This window comes from Phasianus colchicus, chromosome 8 (assembly GCF_987193195.1).
Source record: "Phasianus colchicus chromosome 8, bPhaCol1.hap1.1, whole genome shotgun sequence".
Taxonomy (NCBI): domain Eukaryota; kingdom Metazoa; phylum Chordata; class Aves; order Galliformes; family Phasianidae; genus Phasianus; species Phasianus colchicus.
In genome coordinates this window covers 21,249,481-21,272,423 of record NC_143443.1, presented here as the reverse complement: position 1 = coordinate 21,272,423, position 22,943 = coordinate 21,249,481, and the positions used below count along the sequence as shown (strand labels likewise).

At 34.2% G+C, this 22,943-nt stretch overlaps 1 protein-coding gene across 8 annotated transcripts in view; it reads right to left on the bottom strand.

Annotated features, from left to right (window-relative positions):
* Positions 1-2,282: 2,282 nt before the first annotated feature.
* IDE (insulin degrading enzyme) overlaps positions 2,283-22,943 on the bottom strand; it is a 55,809-nt gene continuing 35,148 nt past the window's right edge. For 7 of the 8 annotated variants that reach the window (XM_031597729.2, XM_031597727.2, XM_090145252.1 and 4 more), the window contains 11 exons: positions 22,790-22,934; positions 20,050-20,160; positions 18,427-18,547; positions 16,623-16,714; positions 15,699-15,810; positions 14,481-14,648; positions 11,338-11,610; positions 8,942-9,003; positions 7,969-8,041; positions 6,096-6,163; positions 2,283-4,986 (listed from right to left, as the gene is read on the bottom strand). In XM_031597729.2, coding sequence (XP_031453589.1) covers positions 4,891-4,986; positions 6,096-6,163; positions 7,969-8,041; positions 8,942-9,003; positions 11,338-11,610; positions 14,481-14,648; positions 15,699-15,810; positions 16,623-16,714; positions 18,427-18,547; positions 20,050-20,160; positions 22,790-22,934 — 1,321 coding nt within the window. In that variant the 3' untranslated portion in view covers positions 2,283-4,890. Of the gene's footprint in view, positions 4,987-6,095; positions 6,164-7,968; positions 8,042-8,941; positions 9,004-11,337; positions 11,611-14,480; positions 14,649-15,698; positions 15,811-16,622; positions 16,715-18,426; positions 18,548-20,049; positions 20,161-22,092; positions 22,238-22,789; positions 22,935-22,943 lie in introns of all 8 variants that reach the window. The other variant, XM_031597730.2, reaches the window with a different exon arrangement.

The window sequence follows — 22,943 nt, the reverse complement described above, 5'->3', positions numbered from 1 at the left end:
CAGAGTAATAAGACACACACATTGAGTCCATACCTACCATGCAACACCTACTTTGATGCACAGGTGGAGGGGAAGGGGCCCTGAGCTCCAGTTGCTGCTCCAGTGTTTATCTGTCTGTAACATCCTACAATTCCTTCCTCCCTTCTTGAAAGAGAAGCTGAGCTGAAAGAGAAGCTGGGCAGGCAGTAAAAAGCTGTAATGTAAACCTGAAGCAGAATAAAGCATCTCTAACACACAGAACGGTGGTAAACCCTCAGAAAGATGCAGGATTTGAACTTGGATCCCTCCAGCAGGAGTTTCCTACTGTCTATCCCGGTTAGTTCCTCATTCAACATAACAGTAACCTGAAGGCTACACAGAGATTTATACTCTCCCCATACCTTGCATAAATGGTAAAGAAATCTAATTCTGAATTTTGCATTGCATGGTAAAAGAGGGGATCCTAAAAGTTAGTAGCAGCAAATGCTCAGCACAGTGGTGTCTACATCCTTCAACATTTCACTTTTAGTGATAGTTCACATTGCTGGGGTGCCTTAAAAATATTAATTTAAGCAGTCATAGATATTTTAAATCTTAAAACTCTGTTTATATGCTTGAGCTCAACTACGTGGGTTTAATTGTGACATTTCCCATGTTACTGTGTCTTTGGCTTTAACCACGCTTGCATCTTTCCATTTGAAATTCAGGTTTCGTATGTTGTTGAAATTAAATTCTACCAAGAATATATGCTACTACTTGCATTTTTTAATAGTAAGTAGACTCTGAAATGCTCTAGCAGAATCTACATAGGCTAGGCTTCTTTTTAAACTACATGAAAGGTCACAGAATCATAGAATGGCCTGGGTTGAAAAGGACCACACTGATCATCTAGTTTCAACCCCCCTGCTGCATGCAGGGTCGCCAACCACTAGACCAGGCTGCCCAGAGCCACATCCAGCCTGGCCTTGAATGCCTCCAGGGATGGGGCATCCACAACCTCTCTTGGCAACCAGGTCAGAAAGGTACCTGAGCAATTCTTCCCTTTAAATAGTAAAGATGTGTCCTGTACTGTGTAGCATGCAGCTATATTTAAAAAAAAAAAAAAAGACAATATTTCAGAATTGGATTTGAATATCAAATTAGTTATCAGCTCAAGGAAAGGATCCAGATGTAATTGTAGTTGACTATATAAGTTCAATGGTCAGTTATTTAAAAACACTGGAAAAGTGTATGAATAAAGACAGAATATAAGGATTTTTCACATTACAGTGGAGCTACAGGGAAAGCATACTAATCAGCCAAATGGTAGAGAGAAGATAAGACTGGAATCCTGCTGGTCTTGTATTAAAATAGGAGTTAGAAATAAATGAAGTTCAAAAGCTACATAATGATATCTTTACACATTATGATTACTCTTGAGTGCAATAAAATGAATACAGGGGCTGTACAAGTCAACACACTTCAACAACTGGTCTGAAAAAGCTCAAGTTTTTGGTTTATTTGTTGGTTTGGTTTTTTGTGTTTGTTTTTTTTCCCCTAAACATAGCAGTCTAACTAGCTTGGATAGCTTGGGTTTTGTTTTTTTCAGAAAAGATAATAAAGCCAATGTTTTAAGATTTGTACCAATTTGTACTCTAACAATAACAGAGTAGTTCAAGAGCCTTAATTTTAGGTACTAAGAATTTTCCAGGTGGTTTGCAAGCATTTTATTCCAGTGATGAAATTACCAGCCACTTCTTGTCAAAGCCAAGGATAAAAAAAAATCCTGTCTCTCTTTGCCTCCAGAATTCACAGTTCTTATTTTTCTAACGGTCACACTTATTCTGTAACTTCCTGCAAGTAATCCTGTGGTGTGCATCAAACAAGATGACCTAAGAATGTAGTTTCTCAAAAGCAACACTGAAGTAAATCTGCACCAGCCAAGATTAAATGTGGCTGCAGTGATGCTCTGTATTTACAATTTCAGATTTGATTATTAAAATTTGGTCTTATGGAAACATTTCTACCTTCGTATTATAAAGCTTTCACACTCAGGGAGCAACACAAGTGATCTGCCTTAGAGGTGTGGGAAGACACATGGGGAAGTCTTTTGAAACACCAAAGAAGTGAACAAGAACAGTTCTCCAGCAGTTCTATTCAGCCTAACTAGTCCAAGAAACTGCAAAACTGCATAATGTATAGTAAAAGAAAAACATTCAAATATGAGAGATGTAACATTACCAGTATGCAGAAAAAAAGAAAAGAAAAAAGAAAAATAAAAAGAAAAGAAAAAAGAAAAGAAAAGAAATTAAGAACTCCAAATGTTAAATTCAGATTGTTTATTGTAAACAGAATAACTCTAGCACTCTGTCATACTGGCTGTGTCACATGCACCCAATTCCACATCAACTGCTTAAAATAGCACTTGCAAAAATTACAGTTATGTAATAATAATTTATGGTTTCTTACATAAACTAATTAACAAGCACTAAAATTGAATTACAGTGTATCCTAGGTAGTTTTTTATTGCTTGTAGACACTGCAGCTTTGGATCCATTATGATGAACCCATTAGTATGCCTGAGTTTATCAAAATTTACTGCTATATCAAACTCAGAAACTGTAAAATGCTGGAGAACACTTAAAAGCAATTAAGAGTTGTTGGAAAACTACATGTGTTTCCACATCCAGTCACAGAACTTTACAATTCCACATTTTTTCCTGGGGAAAATGTTATTTGTGAGCTTGTGCTAAGTACACTGCCATCCCAATTCATTTATATCATTTGTTAGAGTTCATAGTTCTTCCACTAATATATATTTTTTATTTTTTATTTTATTTTATTTTTTTACAGAAGCAATTTGATTTTATTCACCATAAGAGTGGTATGTTTAAATACCACTAATTTCCAAAATATATTTTTTTATAATATGTTGTCAAAAGTTTTAATATATATATAATACAAATATTTTTACTAAAAGAAAACTATAAACAAAAGCAAAAGAGTAAAAAGTCCATTTTACATGGAGGATCCACGAAAAACATGGTGAACAGAGACACCTGTACTGTTTTTGCTTATACCATGGCTGATTTTTTTTTTTCACCTCAGGCTACAAAAAGTGCCGGTGGACTTTCCTGGCAACAGGTTACACCACAAACTATCATTAAATTTATTAAAGAGATGTTCAAACACGTCCTGTTAGCCTTAAAATCAACTTAAATACACTCGATTCAGCTAGTACAGATTCAAATAAACAAAACTTAAAGCCCTTAAAGCATTCCTTTAACTGCCTTTAAAGCCAGCATTACTACAACACTGAGTCAACGACAAGAACATCCCTATTGAATATTCCAGGACTCTGATGTATACATACATGACACACATTTAATGTCAGGGCCTCAGTTTTACGTTATAGTAGGAAGCAAACTCTCACTAACACCTCTGATATAGCAAAGGCTCATTATGAACAGATTTTTCATCTTGAGTGCTTTGCATGCTCAATCCTGTCTGAACAATTACAATCAATTTTATACATTAAACTTGTAAAAGAAGTTAGTAAGATGTTCCCTTATCTTTTTCTATTTGGGGAGTTTACCCTGGTTTGCTGTCTCAAGTGGAAGACCACTGCAGAAGGCAGTAGACTTGGTAAAGACTGGACACTGTATTAACATTTTGCTAAGCTACGAAATACCTATACAGTATTTCAGCGTAATTCTTGATCCTTGGGTTTCACACAATCTTCTTAAAAGGAGTAGGAAGGAACATTTTGTGATGTAACCTGAACTGCACATCATTGCCATGACTTCTGCTAACCCAGTACTGCTATACCAGCACTGCCCCATCTCAAATGCCCTCTTGAAGGACAAAAAGGACCCACAGAGACGTATCATAAAAATAATGAATCCGATTCCTTACAGGGCCTATATCTGACATTCATCTGTTCTGCAGTCAAGAACTATTTCATGCTTAAAGTTATTTGCACTAGTCAGTACTTGACTGAGACCTAATAACAAGAAAGGCAAATTGTACTGGTGGAGAACTCATGTAGTCTATGTGCAACTGAAAACAAAAATGACACCAAATAAAGTATCTCATACATCATATGGAAACAAGTCAGAGTAACACTGAAAAACTGAAGAGGATATATTATCAAGACAATACTACGACAACACTTTTGATAACAAAAGTATGTTGGACTGTTGAAGTGTTTCCAGCATTTCACGAGTTTTAATAGAAAATGTCCCCAAATTTATATATAAAGATTAAAATCATGTCCATATCTTCAGTTATTTTCAGTAAGACAATTCTTTCACTTATTACTATGTTATCAATTTCTCTTTTTTTTCCCCTCCACTGGTTTTCACCAAACATAAATAGAAAACATGTTATGTTGATTGCATTAAGGATCAATTTTAAAAGTCACATTCAACACAGCACTTTAAAAAGTGTGAAACTCTATTTTAAGAAAAATTGTTGACCCCATCCCATTCTTTTCTCACCCTCCTCCAGATCCCAGGAAGATTATTTTTGGGCTACTAAATGTTGTTGATTGTTTTTCAGGAATAATGAGGATATTTCAAGCAATTGTTTGCTCCAGAAACTTATTTTATCAAAATTAAAGTTTGCAGGGGTACACTATTTCAAAAATATACTGCATCTACAAGTTATTATTATTATTATTATTACTGTTTCAGTTGATTTTGGTTTTCAACAGGTTGTCTGTAATATAAATGACACATGACCACAACTGATTTTTCTATACTCTCTATGCCTAACACACATCTAATGTCAAATGAACCAAGAAGGAATTTGGGACGTTCATAATGGACAGAACCATTTATCCTAACAGTCTTTAATAATTTTGTTCATCATGAAGTCCCCTGAAACCACATCAGTGCTGATCATTTGCATTTCTTCATCCACTGAGGTTCTTCACAGTTTTGCAGCCATGAAATTGATATGTGGTTTCACCAGTGGAAAGAGTGGCAGACTGCGCTTGAACTCTGTCATATTTTCAATCACACTTGGCTGCAAAGAAGCGTATGCAAGAAAGTCTGTTCAATTATCTTTAATCAGAAGAGCAAGAAATTCCCCACAAGTCATTCTGCAACTATATAAATATATACGTGTCTTGTTTTCTTTCAATGATTCAACATTTCATTCTTACAGAATTTTCCCAAATAAAATTGCATTACTTCTTAAATGAATGGTTTAATATCTACTCCAAATAATTTAATAACTGTAATGCAGCGGTTGCATTATTAATTACATCAGGCAATTTAGAAAATGCAGAGTTAAGTTTGTAAAAATAACAGCAATTCTATGAGCTATTATTTGTAGTTGCTGCAGTAAAGTCACTTTTTAACACTTAAGTCAAAACAAATATATCCATATTTAATTCACACAGAAATTTCTACCATGGTGATTATCTCATATATAAGCACTGAATAAGAAGAACACAGATTTACAACTGCATTGCAAAAAGAATCACCTACTGGGACAAACACATTTCTTCAAGCAATTTCACCTCAACCTCATTTGAGGTTCAGGAATGGCCCAGTGCTATCATACCTATTACACAAACAGCAACACTGAGTCTATAATATTTCTATGAATAGAATTTGCCAAACTGCTTCATTCACAGGAAGTGAATTTTATTCACATATTAATCCACATTCACAGGAATATTTCATCCTTTAAGATCATGACCAGATAGTCAGGTGTGGAGTTTTGTTTTCTGAACAGATTATAAGTTTACTGATGCATATCCATCCTTCTGTTGGCACTTCACACATCCTAACACACAAGCTCAGACAATCATAATCTGTATTTTATTCTGTAGTGTAGACTCTCAGAAGAGCTACCTACTTCTATTAGTTTTCATTTCTACGGAACAGAAGGAACAAAGTTAATAGCACAGATTGTTAAAAAAAAAGAAAATGATAAAAACCTGTTATTAAAGACAACCAAAACCGTGTAAAAAAAGCTGAAAAAGAAAAAAAAAAAAAGAAAACCAACCTGTAAAAGTATAAATGTCAAGAAGTTTGTAATTTCTCTCTGTAACCTTATTCAAGAATTTCAAGAATTCTTGACTTTCTTTAATAAAGCCTGGGATTTTATGTGTTGTTTCTTTTTACCTGTGGTAGTGGTGGTGCTGGTGCCAAGTTCACGTCATTTTGGCATGGAAATTCTCCAACAACAGGGCCTATTGAACATCATCAAAATTAATTTAGAACCACAACTCAATCAGTGCCTTTCATATAGCAAATTGAACAGATTAAAACATAAAACACAGGATGACAGTAATTTTCAGGCATCTCTAAATAAGTTTTTTGAAGCTTTTGCTTCTATACTCATAATTACCTTTAGAAATACAAGCAGATTAATCCTTGAGAACACATCCTGAGGCACTGTTGGTTTTTTTTTTCATTTTACTTACATGTACAGAGAATGTAGCAATAATAAGAACTGATGTACTGGACAATAAATACTTAAAACTGTTTTTCATTAAAAATTAAATGCCAGTGATATATGCAATAACAGCACATCTGTGTTCCAATGAGAATCTTTCAGTAGGACATGCTTATGGAGATATGGGGATTACTCCATATACCAAATGCTCTTTAGCAACCCAAGTCTTTCCTGCCTGTCCCATGTACCCTCTACTTACTCCAGTCCCACACAAACTTATTAAATCCAATCAACCTCTCTCACATGTGTATGTTATGCAGTTCCTTAAATCTTCCTTCCTCAATTTCAACCCTAACTTTTACACTGAGAGTTCAAAAAGTTCCACCATCCTTATCTCCTATATCTCTACTGCTTCTAATTATTTTCTACTCTCCATAGAAATGCGTCTGCTTCCACGAGGAAGGAAACTCCCTAGGAGTCTTTTCAGCCTCCTTCATGTTACCCTCTTCAGCAGTTGTATTTCTTCCCAAGAATGTTCACTTGGACTCACAGGAAATTAATCAAAGTCCCAGCTTCTCTTTCATGGCAGAAAAAAAGGCCAATTGTCAAATTAAATGCCTTAGGAGTTGTGGAATACATGGAGAGAAGGCTATGCTTTGCTATAAACACTGTAAGAGTTAAGCAGTTGTTAGGCTTCCTCCCATGTTCCTCTTGGCTCAGGAAGATACCATTCCAAGTGAATAATAAACCACTTGGCAATATAGTTACTTTATTTTTAGAAAGTTTTCTAAAGTTAGTCACAGTATTAGAGCTAATTCTATTTAGCTAGCAATGATAACCCAGGAAAGATACTCTGGAGCAAGTCTCCCTTTCTCAGCTGAAGAACTATGATTTCCGTGGTATCATAACAAACATTCTGATACTGGAAGGAGTTTCATAAGAGGCACACAGCTATCTGCTTCCTTCTGTTCTACAGACAAATTTCTAACACCAGTGCTATGCATGCCAGAATTTAATTCTAGCATGAACTGATAAAAAATTAGAACAATACACATTTTTTTTCCCTCTCTATGTATTTATGTATTGTTTTTTAACTGGAAACACTATTAGCCTTTTCCTCCTGGAATTCTAAAATGGAGTAGTAGAGTGTACAACAGATAGACAATCTAAAATATTTTAAAACAAAACCTAAACAGGCTTTCTCAAGTTATATTAAATGCAACATCTGGCATTCCTGGAGGGTTACTTTATATTTGCTTTTTCTTTGAGAGTGCTTGAATAATGAATTGAGAACATTTTCTGATTGTTAGGAAAGCAATCATTTTATTGATAACTGCAAATTCTAACTTTGGGGTTTTAGGTGTACGTCAAAATATTTTTTTTTTTTTGTAAATTAGTTCTATTTAATGATATCAATATACTTTTGAATGGCTGAAGAACTTGGCCACAAATGAAGAAATACTTCTTCCTCTCCAACGTATGCAATTTCCAAAGCTGTTTTTTTCTTGAAGTACATTTATATAATACGACAAGGGTATTTTTAACTAGGACTTGCTTGAACACAAATTGATTAAATACTATATTCAGCACAGTACTTACAGGAATCCATCTCTCTTGCAAGGACGTGTACTGAAACTTTGTGTCTTCTGGGAGCATCAATTGCCAACAACACCTAGAGTAAACAATATCAATTATTTCAGTTGTGGAAAGTATCAATCAAAAATATAAATATATTATATATATAATATAATATATAATACATAATACATATAATATAATACATATAATATAATATATAAATATATATATACATTAAAATGTAAATGCTGTCATTCTTTTAGAGAGAGATATATATAAAGATATAGAGATTATATATAATCTCTAAAAGAATGACAGCATTTACATTTTAATTTAAGCTTTAACATGAGGGTGAATTTTGAGACATCCCTTAAAGTATTATTAAAGGTAACCCATACCTTGAATCATTTTAGAATCAAGTTGTTTACAAAATTCATGTACTACTTGGGACTCAAACCATTCAAACAAAAAACAAGCAACAAACAAAAACTCTGGAAGTAACAAATTCAGCTATAAACTATCAAAGTATCAGGATTACCACCTAAAACCCTGGTAAACTTTCAGAAGTACATCACCCTGAGCACAGTTATTACACTCAGCAGGACTAGCTCACCAATCTAGAGTTATTTCTACTCTGGAGTACTGGTTAATCATTTATTGAGCATTACTGTAAGTAAAAAAGTATCAATTCCCACAAACACAGACCATGCATACTTGCTGAAGTTATCAAGCTACTGGAATTCCATTTTCTAAGTTTATGTTTGCTGTGTATCTTCACCCATGCCATCATACTGTGAAAAACACATGTTAGGGTTCACTGTGTCACTGAAGTAGTAACCAGCTCAAAGCAGTAAGATTGATCTCTAATACAAATAGAAGATAATGCAAGAATGATCCTGGTAGCGAAATGGATAAACACAGATAGATTACAAAAGTGAAACAATTTTGAATGACATCTCTTTCCAAATAGTATTAAACTACATGACTAACTTACCTTGTAGAACTGTATGATATCATCCTTGGTCAAGGTCTTGAGATACGCCACTTCAATATTATCTGCACAATAGTAAAAATTAGAACAAGTCTGCAAATCACAGCTGGTTATTAGCATACTAATTCTAAGTATTTATTCTTTCCTGCAATTAATTGCAAGTGATATGCTTTTCGTTCTTAACTTAAAAGCTAACACTTGTACCACTAAAAGTGTCAATGGAAGCTTGGAAGAAAATTATACTTTAACTAACATCCTTTGTGATTGGACTTACTAAAAAAAAATGCACGTTTGAAGAATACTGATTGCATTGTATATTATTCAGTAGCTAAAAAAATGTCTACTTTTCTATGTCATCTTCATATCAGTGTTACGTATTTCTAATGTAGACTGATTGCAGAGTTTTTATTAACAGTTAGGAAAGATGGCATGAATTTTTTAAAATAAACATGACGAACAGTGACAGCCTAAATCGTATTTCTTAAGGAACAATCACCTTTCAGATACTTGATGACAAGTGTCTCAGCAGCTGCATCAGATTACATAAATTCAATTGTAATAAACTAATAATTTAATATTACTCAAGAATGAGTGTTTTTGTTGTAGGTATGCTTGCATTTCTTAGCATTAGCAGATAGGTCAAGAAAGAAAAGTGTGTAAAAGAATACGCAGCTAATAAGTTGGTGAAGCATACAGAAAATAGTTCATACGAAGTTCTAAAGGGAGCAAATTCAAAAATTAGAAAAACATGATGATGACAGACAATATTCTGAAGTCTGATGTAAAACAGTAGAAGTAATAATAATGTTAAAACCTAAAAAACTTTTTCACTTCTTAAGGTTGGAAGACGCATTTCTGATTTGACAAATATAGTCACTTGAGAATCATTTAATGAAATTGAATTCCCAGTGGGCAGAAGGGAATTAAAGATATGAGACTCAAGGGAAATAGTAAGTTTAGTGGAATTCAGATGTGAAAGATATAGTTACAGTTAGCAGTAAGAAATTCTAGAGAGAGAAGATGGATCCAAGTAGGGTAAAAACAGTAAGACTTAAAGCAGAGAAAAAAATGAATTATTTCAGACAAAAAAGTACTCAAGGGCTTAAGTTTTCACACCAGTTCTTAAACTCAGCCATGAAATCTTGTCAGTATCTCTCATTCACTCAAAACCAAGCCAGACAACAGTTTGAAATTTTTCATTATTAAAACAGTTCAGTTAGTCTACAAAAAATGACTACTTGCTATGAAAGGCTGACACTCTGCATGTAAAGCAAAAGAGAAGTCACGATACAGACTGAGTCTTATGTAGGCAGCATATTATGCATGAGAGATGGAAAATTATAGCTTTAAGTAAGAGTTGAGACACGAAAATGTGATGAAAGGCTGATCTATATCTAAATCTGTAAGTTTTTTTTAAAGTTAAGAAACTAAAATCATTTAAGCATTGATTTATCTTTCTTCATAGAAGACATTTTAGAAAGCATATAGCGAACTAAATAAAAACTAGATTTAAAACTCCTATCTGTTACCTTTTAGAAAAAAAACACATGCATTTATTGTAAAAACTCTGATTTGTTTCAAAACATATCATTTAGTGATAGAAAATAAAAGCTAACTCAGATTATTACTTATATATCTAGGTATTTCGGATTTAAAATTTTCCAACACTGATAAAAAAGGGAAAATACAACTTCAGCAGCATGTAGGATCACAGTATTATGCTATCACTGTAAATAACTGCCTGTCCATTTTCAGTAAGAACTGCAGAAGCTGAATTTCAATCAACCTTCTACAAGCTTATAACCATCCAAGCATTGTGGCTTAAAAAATATAATTCATGTTTCTACTAGGCCTGCTCTAAGTTGAGAAGGTCACGTGTTGGCTAAGTCTGTTGTTGTCACTGTGGTTGATTTCATCTCATTCTCACAACAGAGCTGCACAATGTAAGCAGGATTCATATTCATGTCTACACTGTCAGGAATATCAAAGTGCATTTGAATGCATCTCAGTCAAATGTTAGGCACATATGTAATACAGGTGTTTGAACATCACAGAAAGAAATTTAAGCTTATACAACCATCAACACTTGCATCCAAGCCACTTCCAATCCTTGACCTACTCCTTGTCTCACAGAGGCTTAAAGGAAAGAACTGAAGGTCAATGAAATACTTGTTGTCCCTGTCATATAGTAAACATCGGGAAGCAGGATTATCCTCTATTACTAAAGGCTCTACTGCTGTGAGAGCATGGGCTGCACAAATGAGATACTTTTCTCAGGTCAGAATCAAGAAATGTAGCCTACAGGACTGAAATCACAAAAAAATATAGAAATTATGTACAGACTACAAATGTATCTAAACTACAGCATTGAAATTTAAGGGAATTACAATCTTTCTTACCTCTGTCAAAGTTATACTGCTGAGAAATTATTTCTCCCCAGTATTTAGCACATTCTGCAGACAGCTTCTTTGGTTTGTCTAGACGACGAATTGCTAAAGCTTGGATGTGTTTTTGGAAGGCCTCTTCTGTCATATCTTCTATACACTTCTCCATAGTCTTTAAGAATGCTTCAACTCTGCTTTCTAAATAATGTGGTGGCTTTTCAGATTGAATAATAAATCGCAGACCCTGTATGCCGTTTGCCCGACGTGGACCACTGAACACAATGTAACCTTAGCAAAACAAAAACAGTAACAGATTTAATGAAATCCCTTATTCAAGAATTAAGTATGCCAAACATGGCAATTTTGATAGGGATATGGAAGAAATGAAGCATACTAACAAAGAACAAAAGAAATTTTGTCATCAGTATTAGGTAATCAGAAATCAAGTTGTACCATAGTGTTTAATTGGACTCAATACCAGGAACTTACTATTTTTCTATAAAGTCTAATCTGAATTTCACTTTGCACTATTTCTTGTATCTTAACAATTCAATATAAAGAAACTATTCCTCTCATTTCTACTTGCAGCTTTACCTTATCTGAGCCTTTCGTAAGGAACATAAGTCTTTCTTTAGTCTTACTCCCCTTTTTGTAACAAATCTATCACATTTCAGTCTTGTAGATGTTGTTTTATAGCTCTCTAATCATTCCTTGATTTTTTGTCAAAACTGGACATAGTATTTCAAAATCCTTATCTGAAGAGCTCAGAAGTACTGTGAATCTTGGAAGCTCTTTTTTTATCTATCTTTGTGTTTCTTTTAGACAACAGCTTGACGCTGGTTTTAAGTTGAGGGAGGGGAGATTTAGGTTGGACATCACAGGGGGAAATTCTTTACAGAGAGAGTGGTGAGGTGCTGGAACAGGCTGCCCAGAGAGGTTGTGGATGTCCCATCCCCAGAAGTGTTCAAGGCCAGGTTGGATGGGGCCCTGGGCAGCCTGGTCTAGCATTAAATGGGGAGGTTGGTGGCCCTTCATGTGGCAGGGGGGTTGGAGATTCATGATCCTTGAGGTCCCTTCCAACCCTGGCCATTCTGTGATTCTGTGACACTGCTCATATATGTCCTACATCTGATCCGCAGTAACCTAGTGATTGTTTTCTACATAACTGCTACTTAGCCAGTTGTTTTCTATCTTGTGTCTGTGCTGTTGATTTTTCCTGCCAAAATGTTCCCACCAAATTGCATCTTATCTGTATTCAAGCCATGTTTCCAAAATGTCAAACTAAGTTTGAATTCTAATTCTGTCTTCCCACACACTTGCCTCTTCTCCCATCTTAGTAATCTGAAGATATAGTAAGCCTAAACTCTTCTATCATCGAGTGCATTTTAAATCCTAAGTAACACTGGATGACAATAGAGAATCATTCTTACTAATTTTCTGATCACAACTTTCCATCCAAACGTGAAACTTTTTGAATTCAGGTGCTCTCTCTAGCTTGTTTGAGAATGTTACACATCTTTCATACTATCGAGATGAGACCAACAACAGTACCATTACCACCCAGCCAGGCAGACAATGTATTTAATAATAATAAAAAAAAGTTACTTTGACACCACTTTGCCTAGTAATTATTTCTCAGTTGTCTTCTATGAGTTTGCAACTGGTTTGACAGCATTCCAGGAATCAGAATGAAACTGACAGATCTGTAATTTTCTTGCTCTTCTCTTTTATTTCCAAAAGAAATGTATAACACTTAGTATCTTTTTTTTTCCTCCAGTACCACACTTACCATCTGAAAATTCTCACTTACAAGATTTCTAGATCCAAGTATCTAGTATTTTGCTTTTGAAATATAGAATTCATCATACCTGAACTGTTCAAAAAACTACTACTTTTCCCTTCCTTTGTTTTTCTTATACTGCTGAAATATTTATTGAATGAGTCCCTGATACTTTCTCTACTGTTTAATAGACTGATAACTCTTGAAATTCTTTCTCCCTTAGCTTTCTCAGAGATCTTACTAACAATTTCATTGAGTTTACTGATCCTACTGTCTTTCCTCCTAAATCTTGTAAACTTCCTCACTTGGCAATCACACCACATTGGTTTCTGTACTGACATAGGCGCCATAGTTCTTCATCACTGATTTCCCCCACATTCTCTTTAACAGTTATCTCCAACTTCTGTAAGAAACCTGCCACCAACACATTCCAAAAACTGGCTAAACCACCTGGGTCCTGCCCTACTTTCAAGAGATGTCTAGACTGATATGATGTGGGAGATTCTTCTAGCAGCTCACAAGAAATCTAATCTTGCCTGATCTCCCTGGTAATTCATAACACTGTAATGGTACCGATGTTCTTTTTCCATTCAGTCATTATACTGAAAGATCCCTCTGCCTTTCACCTTTGAAAAATAAATTAAAAAAAACCTAAAAAAAAACTAAAAAAAAACTAAAAAAAACCAAAACAAAAAAAACCCACAAACCCTAAAAAAAACCCACACAAACAAAAAAACAAAAAAAAAACAACCTAAAAATCTGATAGTACTACCTATTAATATTTCAATCCTGCAAACTGTTCTGCAAGTCCCTGTCTCTCTGTTATCCAATATGGAATAGCCTGACCAGTTTTTAGTCTTACTGGTTCAGATAATGATTGTTTGTTCTTCCTAGTGGACAGCTGTATTCTTAACATGCCCGAAATGCATATTAATACTACTTTGTTAGTATTGCAGTTTACCATTAACCACACCTAAGCCAGAGGTTGTAAATCCTTCCACTTGGAAGTAGGATCACAAGCAGAAAAGACTAAACTGCTGCAGATTCTTTAAGAACATCTAAAATTTAGGAATTGATCTTATCTCCTTCTGGTAAAAAGAAAGAAATTCTTTTTGTTCTGTTGTTGTTTTTAAACTAGGGATGATTTCAGATATTTAAGACTAATCTTAAGAATTAGGCTTGCTTATTTTCAGTTTAGAATGTGTGAACAGTAACATTCCTTTGAGTCATCAGCAGTTAAAATGATTTGCATTTACCATTTAAATGCTTTAAATAGCACTCACTGAACAGGGAAAGAACACCTCATCATGTCTCATGCAAGTGCGTGAATATGCATGCCTGCGTTTATACAGACAATAATCACTATGGGAATACTTACCTAATTGTTCCTTAGTGCGCAGAGTATTGAAGCATGGTTCTGAGATAATTTGACAGAAGAGTTCCAAAAACATATTCTCAGAAGTGCTCTGCATATCTGTCTGGTAGTATATTTCAATGCCACAATTGTTATGTACTTCATTTCTCTGCTGATACACAAACCATCCCCCTAAAAGACAAACATAAAACAGTTAGATTATAGTTTAAGTAAACAGGTACTGTTTATTTACTGTTTTATTATACTTTTTAATAAAAATGGCTATCACTTGTGGAATCTAATTAAAATAAGTGGTTCAGGTAAAATAAGTGGTTCAGGACTTTTAAAGCAGAATTTCCACTAACAGATCATGCACACTTTTCAAGTAAAAGGAAAAGATTATTTCAATACATCAAGATGACATAGCTTGAACACATCAGAAGGTAACTAGAAGCTTGCTGTTTCTCAAGCAGGTAGTTTGGAACTGAAGTTCCAAAACTGCATTGCCTTGAATGCAGTTTCTAAAGACAAACATAAACATCATAAACATTTTGTGAACATTAAAAATAATTCTGTATTTAATAACAACAGTTTCTTCAGTTATATGGTAGCTTTCACAGACTGCTGATCAGCTATGGGTAATTGATTTTGGCTGCATAGCCAAAAATGTCATCATTCCTGTATAGCTCCCAAGAATTCCCTGAAGCTCATTTCTTAAGTGTAACATTTTCCACACAATAGAAGTAAAATCATAAAAGCACTATGAGACGAAAAGAAAAAATATCAGAAATGAAGAATATATACTTGTGTAAAGCTTTTATTTTTCCAAATAAACAGGAGTTTTTTGGACAATCCTTCACTGAATGTTCACTTAATACCTAGAAGTGCTCAAAGAATGATGCTTACTCAAATACGTACATTACGTATAGAAGACAATGTGAGAGATCTTATTTCCATAAAGCATACAGAGTGAATTAGGACTGAAGGTCAACTTATGCACATGGATTAAAAATGAAATCAAATATATATACACATATATTTTTTGTATATTTGTGTATAATTTTACTTACATAAAACCGCAGCCTAATTTGCTACATCTGCAGTTTAAAATAATTTGAAATAGATCTGATTTTGAAACAAATTCCAAGCAACAGAGTATTATTCATCTTAAAATGCCACTAGCAGACCAAGAACCTTGATTTAATCTACAACAAAAAAATTTGAAGTAATCATTTAACTTACTGTCAGGGAGTTGCACTTCTCTGTATCTCACTAGCTGACTGGGAAGGAGTGGCTTTGTATGAGCATGCTCAATAAGAGTGTCCTCAACCATTTGCATAATTCCTAGTGCAGCCTTGAAGAGAAAACACAAGAACTGACTTCCATATACAAGTGTGTTAAAATGAGGAAGGAAAAAAAACTTTAATTTTTTCCCTTGTTATTAACCAAGTGCTACATGCATTCAGCAGTCACTATCAGTGTTTTCTAACATCTCCTGCTAGTGAAACATCACAGAGCTACTACAACATCATCTTGTGAGAAATACTGCTATGCCAGCCTTCCAAAGATAGAATGTAAAAATGTGTATATTTTCCATATAAGAAAGATATTGGGTGTTGGTTTTATAAATACTTTCAAATATTTGAAATTTCCTACACAATTACAACTGTAACTATTTTTGTTGAAGACAAAACAAACATTTTCTGTTTTTTACTCCCAAAGACACAACTGATAGCAGAGAGCTATTTTTTATGGACTAACATTCCTGCTCAGCTTCATACAAAGCAATTCATTTAGCAGAATCATGGATTCTTGAAGTTAGTTAGCCTGGTACTTACAAATGGAATAGCAGGATCTGCAGCATTCTTTATGCAGCTTGATTACATTACAGCAATAACGTGTAATACAGACTTTAAAATATTTAGATCTAAGCTGTTTTTTTATTAAATTTCCAAGAGCAATACAAGGGCAGCACTCAGCCTAATAAATCAAAAGTAGCAAAAATGACACCATGATAGTCCCATAAAGATAAAAAAGAAGTACAACCTCAAATTATGTAGTCACATTGACAAAGCTGCTTTAAGATCTGAGAAGGTTAAACTAGCCTTTCATTTTTAATGCTACTTTTAAATAAAAATTGTATTATTAAAAAAATATCACACCAACCTGTTTAGTTATATTGCCATGGAGAAGAGCTTCAATGTGTAACCGTGACAACAGTTGAGATATAAAGGCCTTGAGGCGGGGAAGAGTGACATCTAGAATAGATATCAGGACAATTAAATCAATTACCTGAATTTTTACATTAAGAGGTACCTAATTCATTTCTAGATGAGGTATATTTCTTACAGGACCAAAAAGACATCATCATAAAAAAACCTGAATCTCTCCTTATAAATGCAACCCTGGAAAGCTTCCAGGTCTAAATAGCAGTGCTCATCATATAGCTTGCTTTGCTTAGAATTCACGTATCGTCTGACCCAGATTCCAAAAAGAGAAGAAAAAAAAAAAAAAAGCCTTCTGAATCTTCCTTCCAGTCATTCCAAGCAAACATTCATTCTCCAGAGAAAATAGTAGCAATCATTTAGGTGGTGTTCCAAAATAAAGCTATTAACTAAACAAGAAAAATGTAATTTGTAATGCTTGAGAAACAAATTACTGTACATTTACCATCTTGACTAAAAAAAGAAATGTACTAAAATAGTGTTTTGATGCTATTCCTGTAATAAACAATACACAAGAAAAATATTTTTTGCAATATATCCCAAAGTACACACACACGCGCATTCTATGCTGTAAAGCAGTTTTCATATATACATCAAAATACAACATACAGAATCAATGGAATGAAAGAGGACTGGATGAGTGGATGGGATGTTCTTCCTAAAGTCGACAAATACGTTGTTAATTCCCTGACTCTACACGACCCCCTACTTTTTTTTTTTTTTTATCTTAAATGTGCATTACAAAACCTTTGGAAAAGCACAAGGTCCTTTTATTGTTGCATAATCCTAATCTTAACTTGCACTATTAATAAGCAGTTCTATAGAAAAAAAAAAAGATGAGTTGCTTTGAAGGAGATAGGATGTGAAGAAAATAAAATCAGACGTGAACCCTCTATTTCAAGCAGATTTCCTGCAATTCTAAGCAGACATCATTCCAGTCCAACATTCTTTTTAAACATTCTTATGCTGAATAGAGTAAAAGTAATTTTATAAAGATGACTTAGAAAAGGAACACAACATCTGTTTGGCTTTGAAATTCATCAGTCATTAAGCTGAACTCACTGCCATGAAAATTGGCATTAGCTTTCACATGGACTTCACAATCTCTAAGGTGCCTGCAATCATTCAAGAGACCATACAGCTAAACATCTGCATTTCTATCCTGGAGCAATCCTGTGGAAGAACTCCTGCACCTCGGTGCAGCTGGCTTCAAGCATCTAATGAAGCAATGTTAAGCATCAGAACTTCAGACAGTATGGTATGTGCCAGTCCAATGGTAAGAATGTGAATTCTGAATCACATCATCGCATCTGAATCAATTACATCTTTTAATTTCTTCTTCTCCTCACATAGCGGGGGCACTTGCTCTTTGTTAACAACCACAGTCTTCTTTATTCTTAACTATTTTTTTTTTTTAATTATTTTCTACAAAAATGGAAACGTGTGTTGGGAAGTACAATACAGCTGATACATTCCAGTGTATCTGCAAGATGTCAGCTGGAGTCCAAATGAATTTAGTGTTAGTTATGCCACACTCAGGCTCATATCCACAAAGTGGGTTACCTTAGCACTGGCAAGAAGCTGCATCAGATTAATGGAAGAGTCAGATCAAACTGAGTCTGTACCTTTGTACAGTCATCTGGTTGACCTATTCAACTTTCCAGAAATTGGAGGGCATCTTCCATAAGAAAAAAAAAAATTAAACAAACAAACAAAAACAAACTTTAAAATTGGCAGAGCATTACCATCAAGAGCTTCTTTTAATTCATCTTTGGTCCAAGCAACTTCTGTCATCAGGAGTCGCAGATAATACATTGCATGCTGGTGAGGCTGTTCAGCCCTGAAGTTGTTAAGTGATCTCATGTACTGAAACAAAACAATTATAAGTTCAAAATATAGAGCTCCATTCCTACACATGAAATATTAACTCTGTCCTTTCAAATTTGTGTATCATCAAATAAGTACATTTTGAATGTCAACAACTGTCTTTTGCCTGTTGGCACAGTTTTAAAATTAGTTTAAGTCATTTGACTAATAATTTACTATCATCAGGCTACAGATTAAGTAGTTATTATAAACGTTGCTTATACTAGAATGAAACCAAATTTCTCCATAACATTAATGGCTGGAAGATAAATTGTTGTATGCTAATCCTAAATAAACATTAAGATGAAGTTGATGTAAGTAGGAAATATACATTCTATGATAATTGTCCAGTGGGAAAAAAAAAAGCAAACGAACAAACAAGGAAACAATGTTTTTTTCTAACCATTTCAGCCTAGGGAAAATGCAGATTGATCTGGGAAATTCTTTGCATTCTTAGCTTGAATAAAATACAAGAGAATAATCAGTGAGCCCACCACAAAGAAACTTTCGCAGTCCAGTTGCACCTTTGCAAAACAAACAAAACCTTTTTTCTCCTGGAGAAGAATTGAAAGCAGAAACTAATAGTTTCAGCAAGCTGAAATCTGTTTCCACAGAGATGCTAATTAGCATATCATATCCATTACAGGAGAAAAGTTCATTCCAGATCACATGGGTAAGGAAGAGCAACTGTTAAGTTGCTGAGGATGCATCCCTTTCTGTTCCAAGCAGAAGAAAGCTGTTACCTCTCTAATCTGTCCTTATTTTATACAAATTGTCTGTGCAATGAAATCTACAAAACATGCATAAATACAGACAGAAAGCTTAAGTGAACCATAAATACAGAAACATCTCACACTAAAAGAAAATCACCCCGAGCAGATCATTCACAGACCTGTGGGTTTGGTTTTTTTTGTTTTGTTGCTGTTGTTGGGCGTGAACTTGTTTTAGCTTTACATTTGTCACACCCAGTTACAACCTCCTAATTTACATTCCATATATAGAGATCAGTCATTCAATTTTGGAAGTTCAGTTTCCAGAGGACAACATGTATTTAAACAACTGATTACTTCTGCACTAAATGGTCTTGGGCCAGGAGCAGAGCTGCTCTTCACCTCTGGGGAGAAGAAATATTGCAGATCTCAACACCTCCCTTCCCTCTTCATGCTATGTCTAGATCGCATTGAAGATTTTCTAAATTCCAAAAAAAAATTTTTTTTTCTCCTTCCTGAATTCTACTCTTATCAAAGCAAGCTGCAATCTCTTAGTCAATTGCAAGAAAGACTGACTGAAAGTAGGCTATTTTAACCTAAGAATGTAATACAGATACAATGGGAAATTCACAGATATAAAAGAGGGAAGGGGAGGGGGCGGGAGGGAAAAAAGCTTCTAGAGTCCCAGTGAGACAAAATTTAACTTTGTCTAGATGGATAATTAGCCCTCAAGATTACACTTCAAGTCAAATGTTAAATTATTTTAAGGTGTAAATTTTTCACGTAGCTTACCGCTTCCTTGATAATTTCAAATCTTTTTTCATCAATCTCAAAAGTAGCCATTTTCTCAATGATCTTCTTGAGCAAGATATGTTGCTTGTCATTATAACCTTTCACAGAGAGCTATGAAAAAAGTGCATAATTAGCTTTAAATTCATAACATAAAAAAAAGAAAATAACTACCGAATCTCACATGACTCAGTGAACAATAAAATCTCTTGTATTTGTCCAAGAGTTGTGAATGCAGAGTATCCATGTAAAACTAGATGATGTATCCAAGTTGTTCTCAGAATAAAGATACTTCACATTTATAAGTACTGAGTTCAGTTAGTAAACAAGCTCAGAGTACTTCAGGTTTTGCATGCCAATAATGAAACTAGATTCACAGCCTTCTGAAATCATCCCCAGTCTATGTTTAATCCTGTTTCACGTTTATATTTTTGTGCAACGAAACATTTTACGTAAATGGAAGTAAGCAGAAGCCCTAGAAAGGAAGTACTGCCAAGAATATGCAATTTATAATAATAAACAATGGTGCTGAGCTATAGATCTGATCATACAAATTTTCTGCAAAGCATATACAAAGTTAGGTCATTAAAAAACAAAAATAAAACAAAAATTACTGTATGATCCCATCAAGACATAGAAAGTTTTGCCCAGCGAAAAGGGCTTTGGAAGACCTTTTAGGTTAAAAAAAAAAAGGCTTCAAAATTTGGTATGTAGGAAAGGAAGTTTAATTAGATTAGTATAGTATCATTATTAGGGTAAAACCAAACAATATGCAGGTCAATTCCTGCTTTTCACTAGGAAAAAGCTTTTCTTCTGCAGTTACAAAAACACATGTAATCACTGAATTTGAAGAAAAAGCTATCATGAATGGATTTATGGCAAAAGGTTGACATCCTATATTAGCATGAGAACCCTGTTTTATAAAAATGTAGGTGATTATTCTTAGTAGCATGTAACCTTGCTTAAAGTTATCAACACAGTACAGATATACATACTGAATACAAAGATCTCTCATGATATAGAAAATAATACTGGAAATTCCCTGATACCAAAACAGAGGAACTGATTTTAGTATTTTAAAATATAGTCTTTACAGAAGAGGAATGAAAAGTCCCTGTCCTAAATAAATAAATAAATCTCATATTTAAAATAACTCTATAATTCCAAACTGTGACTACAAATGAAGAAAGATTAACCCACACCCCCCCCCCCCCGACCATGAAGCATCAGCAAGCTTTGAGACTGAGAAAAGATAATCGTGTTTGAAGTTTAAGTGAATGCTACCAGGAAATGAGATATTAGATTTGTGTTGGCTAAAAAAAGAAACTGCAGGGATAAAAACACAGTACTTTTTTCATACAGAAAATATAAGGACAATATACTCTCTTACAAAGAGATTTTGAAAATAATACAGGAAATTTCAAAATAAATCTTGTTATATAATGATGGCCAACAAAAGCATTTAATAGAACTTCAAGGAAGACTATTTAAACCTCCTTCCATGAATCTCAGAGGTGAAGATAAATAAGAAATAACCACATATCATATCATCGTTATTTCTGAAGTAAATATAGTCAGCACTTGAAAACACATTATAAAACATATAATAAAAATGCACACTAAAGAAAAGCCAAAAATGTCCAGCACTGAATTCTAACAAGCACATGCACCATCCATTTCCACAGCTCACTACAGCAGAATTAGAGGACTATGACAAAATCTGCAGAGCTAAGACTCATTCAGAAACTTTAATCTTTTCATATAGAAACTAGCAATAGTATTCTCAAGATTACCATGCAAGCAAGTAAAAATGTGAACTAGAATGCAACAGCTGCACTGCACACGTGCTCACAAGGCACTGCAATCTCAACGAGGTCATTCAGCACTGATTAAAATGCATTGTTTTGCTTTGCCTCTAATTCATGATTTATACGCCAGGGAAAAAAATTAACCATCTCATTTTAGAAACGCAAAAATTAAATGTTTTCTCCAAGCTCTACAGTTCACAAGCTGTTTCATTTTCTCCTGTGTTTCTTTCTTACTTACAAGTATTGCATTCATTCCTGATGCAATGCCATAGACCAAACCTGAGAGGCGTGCTGCATATGTATACTCTTTTAAATCATCCTTCAACAACCTGATAAACAGGTATGTCATGTTGCAATGGAGAGGATCAGCATAAATGTAGCGACTAACAAAAAGAAAAACAAAAGAAATGCTTTGATACCTCAAGCAGTGACAAAGTAATGGATGAAGAAACATGACTGAAGAGTATGTATATGCAGCCTCATGACCAGTAGTTCTTGAAAAGGAAAGCTGAAGTATATCACTTATATAATAGCATGAAAAGGGGGTCTTCTACCCCATCAGTCAGAAAATTTTTAAGAGATATCTGGCAAACTGAAATAAAAATATAAGCTTGCATTAGATTGCTTTTTTCTTTCTTTTAGATGGACGAAGAAATCTTACAACTAATGCATTTCATGAATGACATAAAAGAAAAAGAAGAAAATTTGCTTAATATGAATGGAAAGATTGTTGTAGACTTTGAACAAAATTCAACTTAAAATTCAAATCAAAGAAAGGATGGTTAATAATTAAGATCAAAAGGAGTAACAGCCTTAGACCCACAATGGAAAAAGCTGTTTTTTAAATAAAAGTTCTTCCACCAAATCAATATAAAAATGTTGATGAGTGGAAGTAGTTTTAAGTCTCTAATCTCTTCCTTGATATGGGTACTTACATACATCCCATAGATGGTATTTTGGAGATCATAGTTCAAGCCAGCTAGTTCTGCTGCATATGCATACTCGTTGAGGGAGTCTTTGAGTAGTTCAAGGTATAAATAGGCCATGTTACAATGCAAGGGATCCACGTAAGCAAATGGGCTGGAAGAA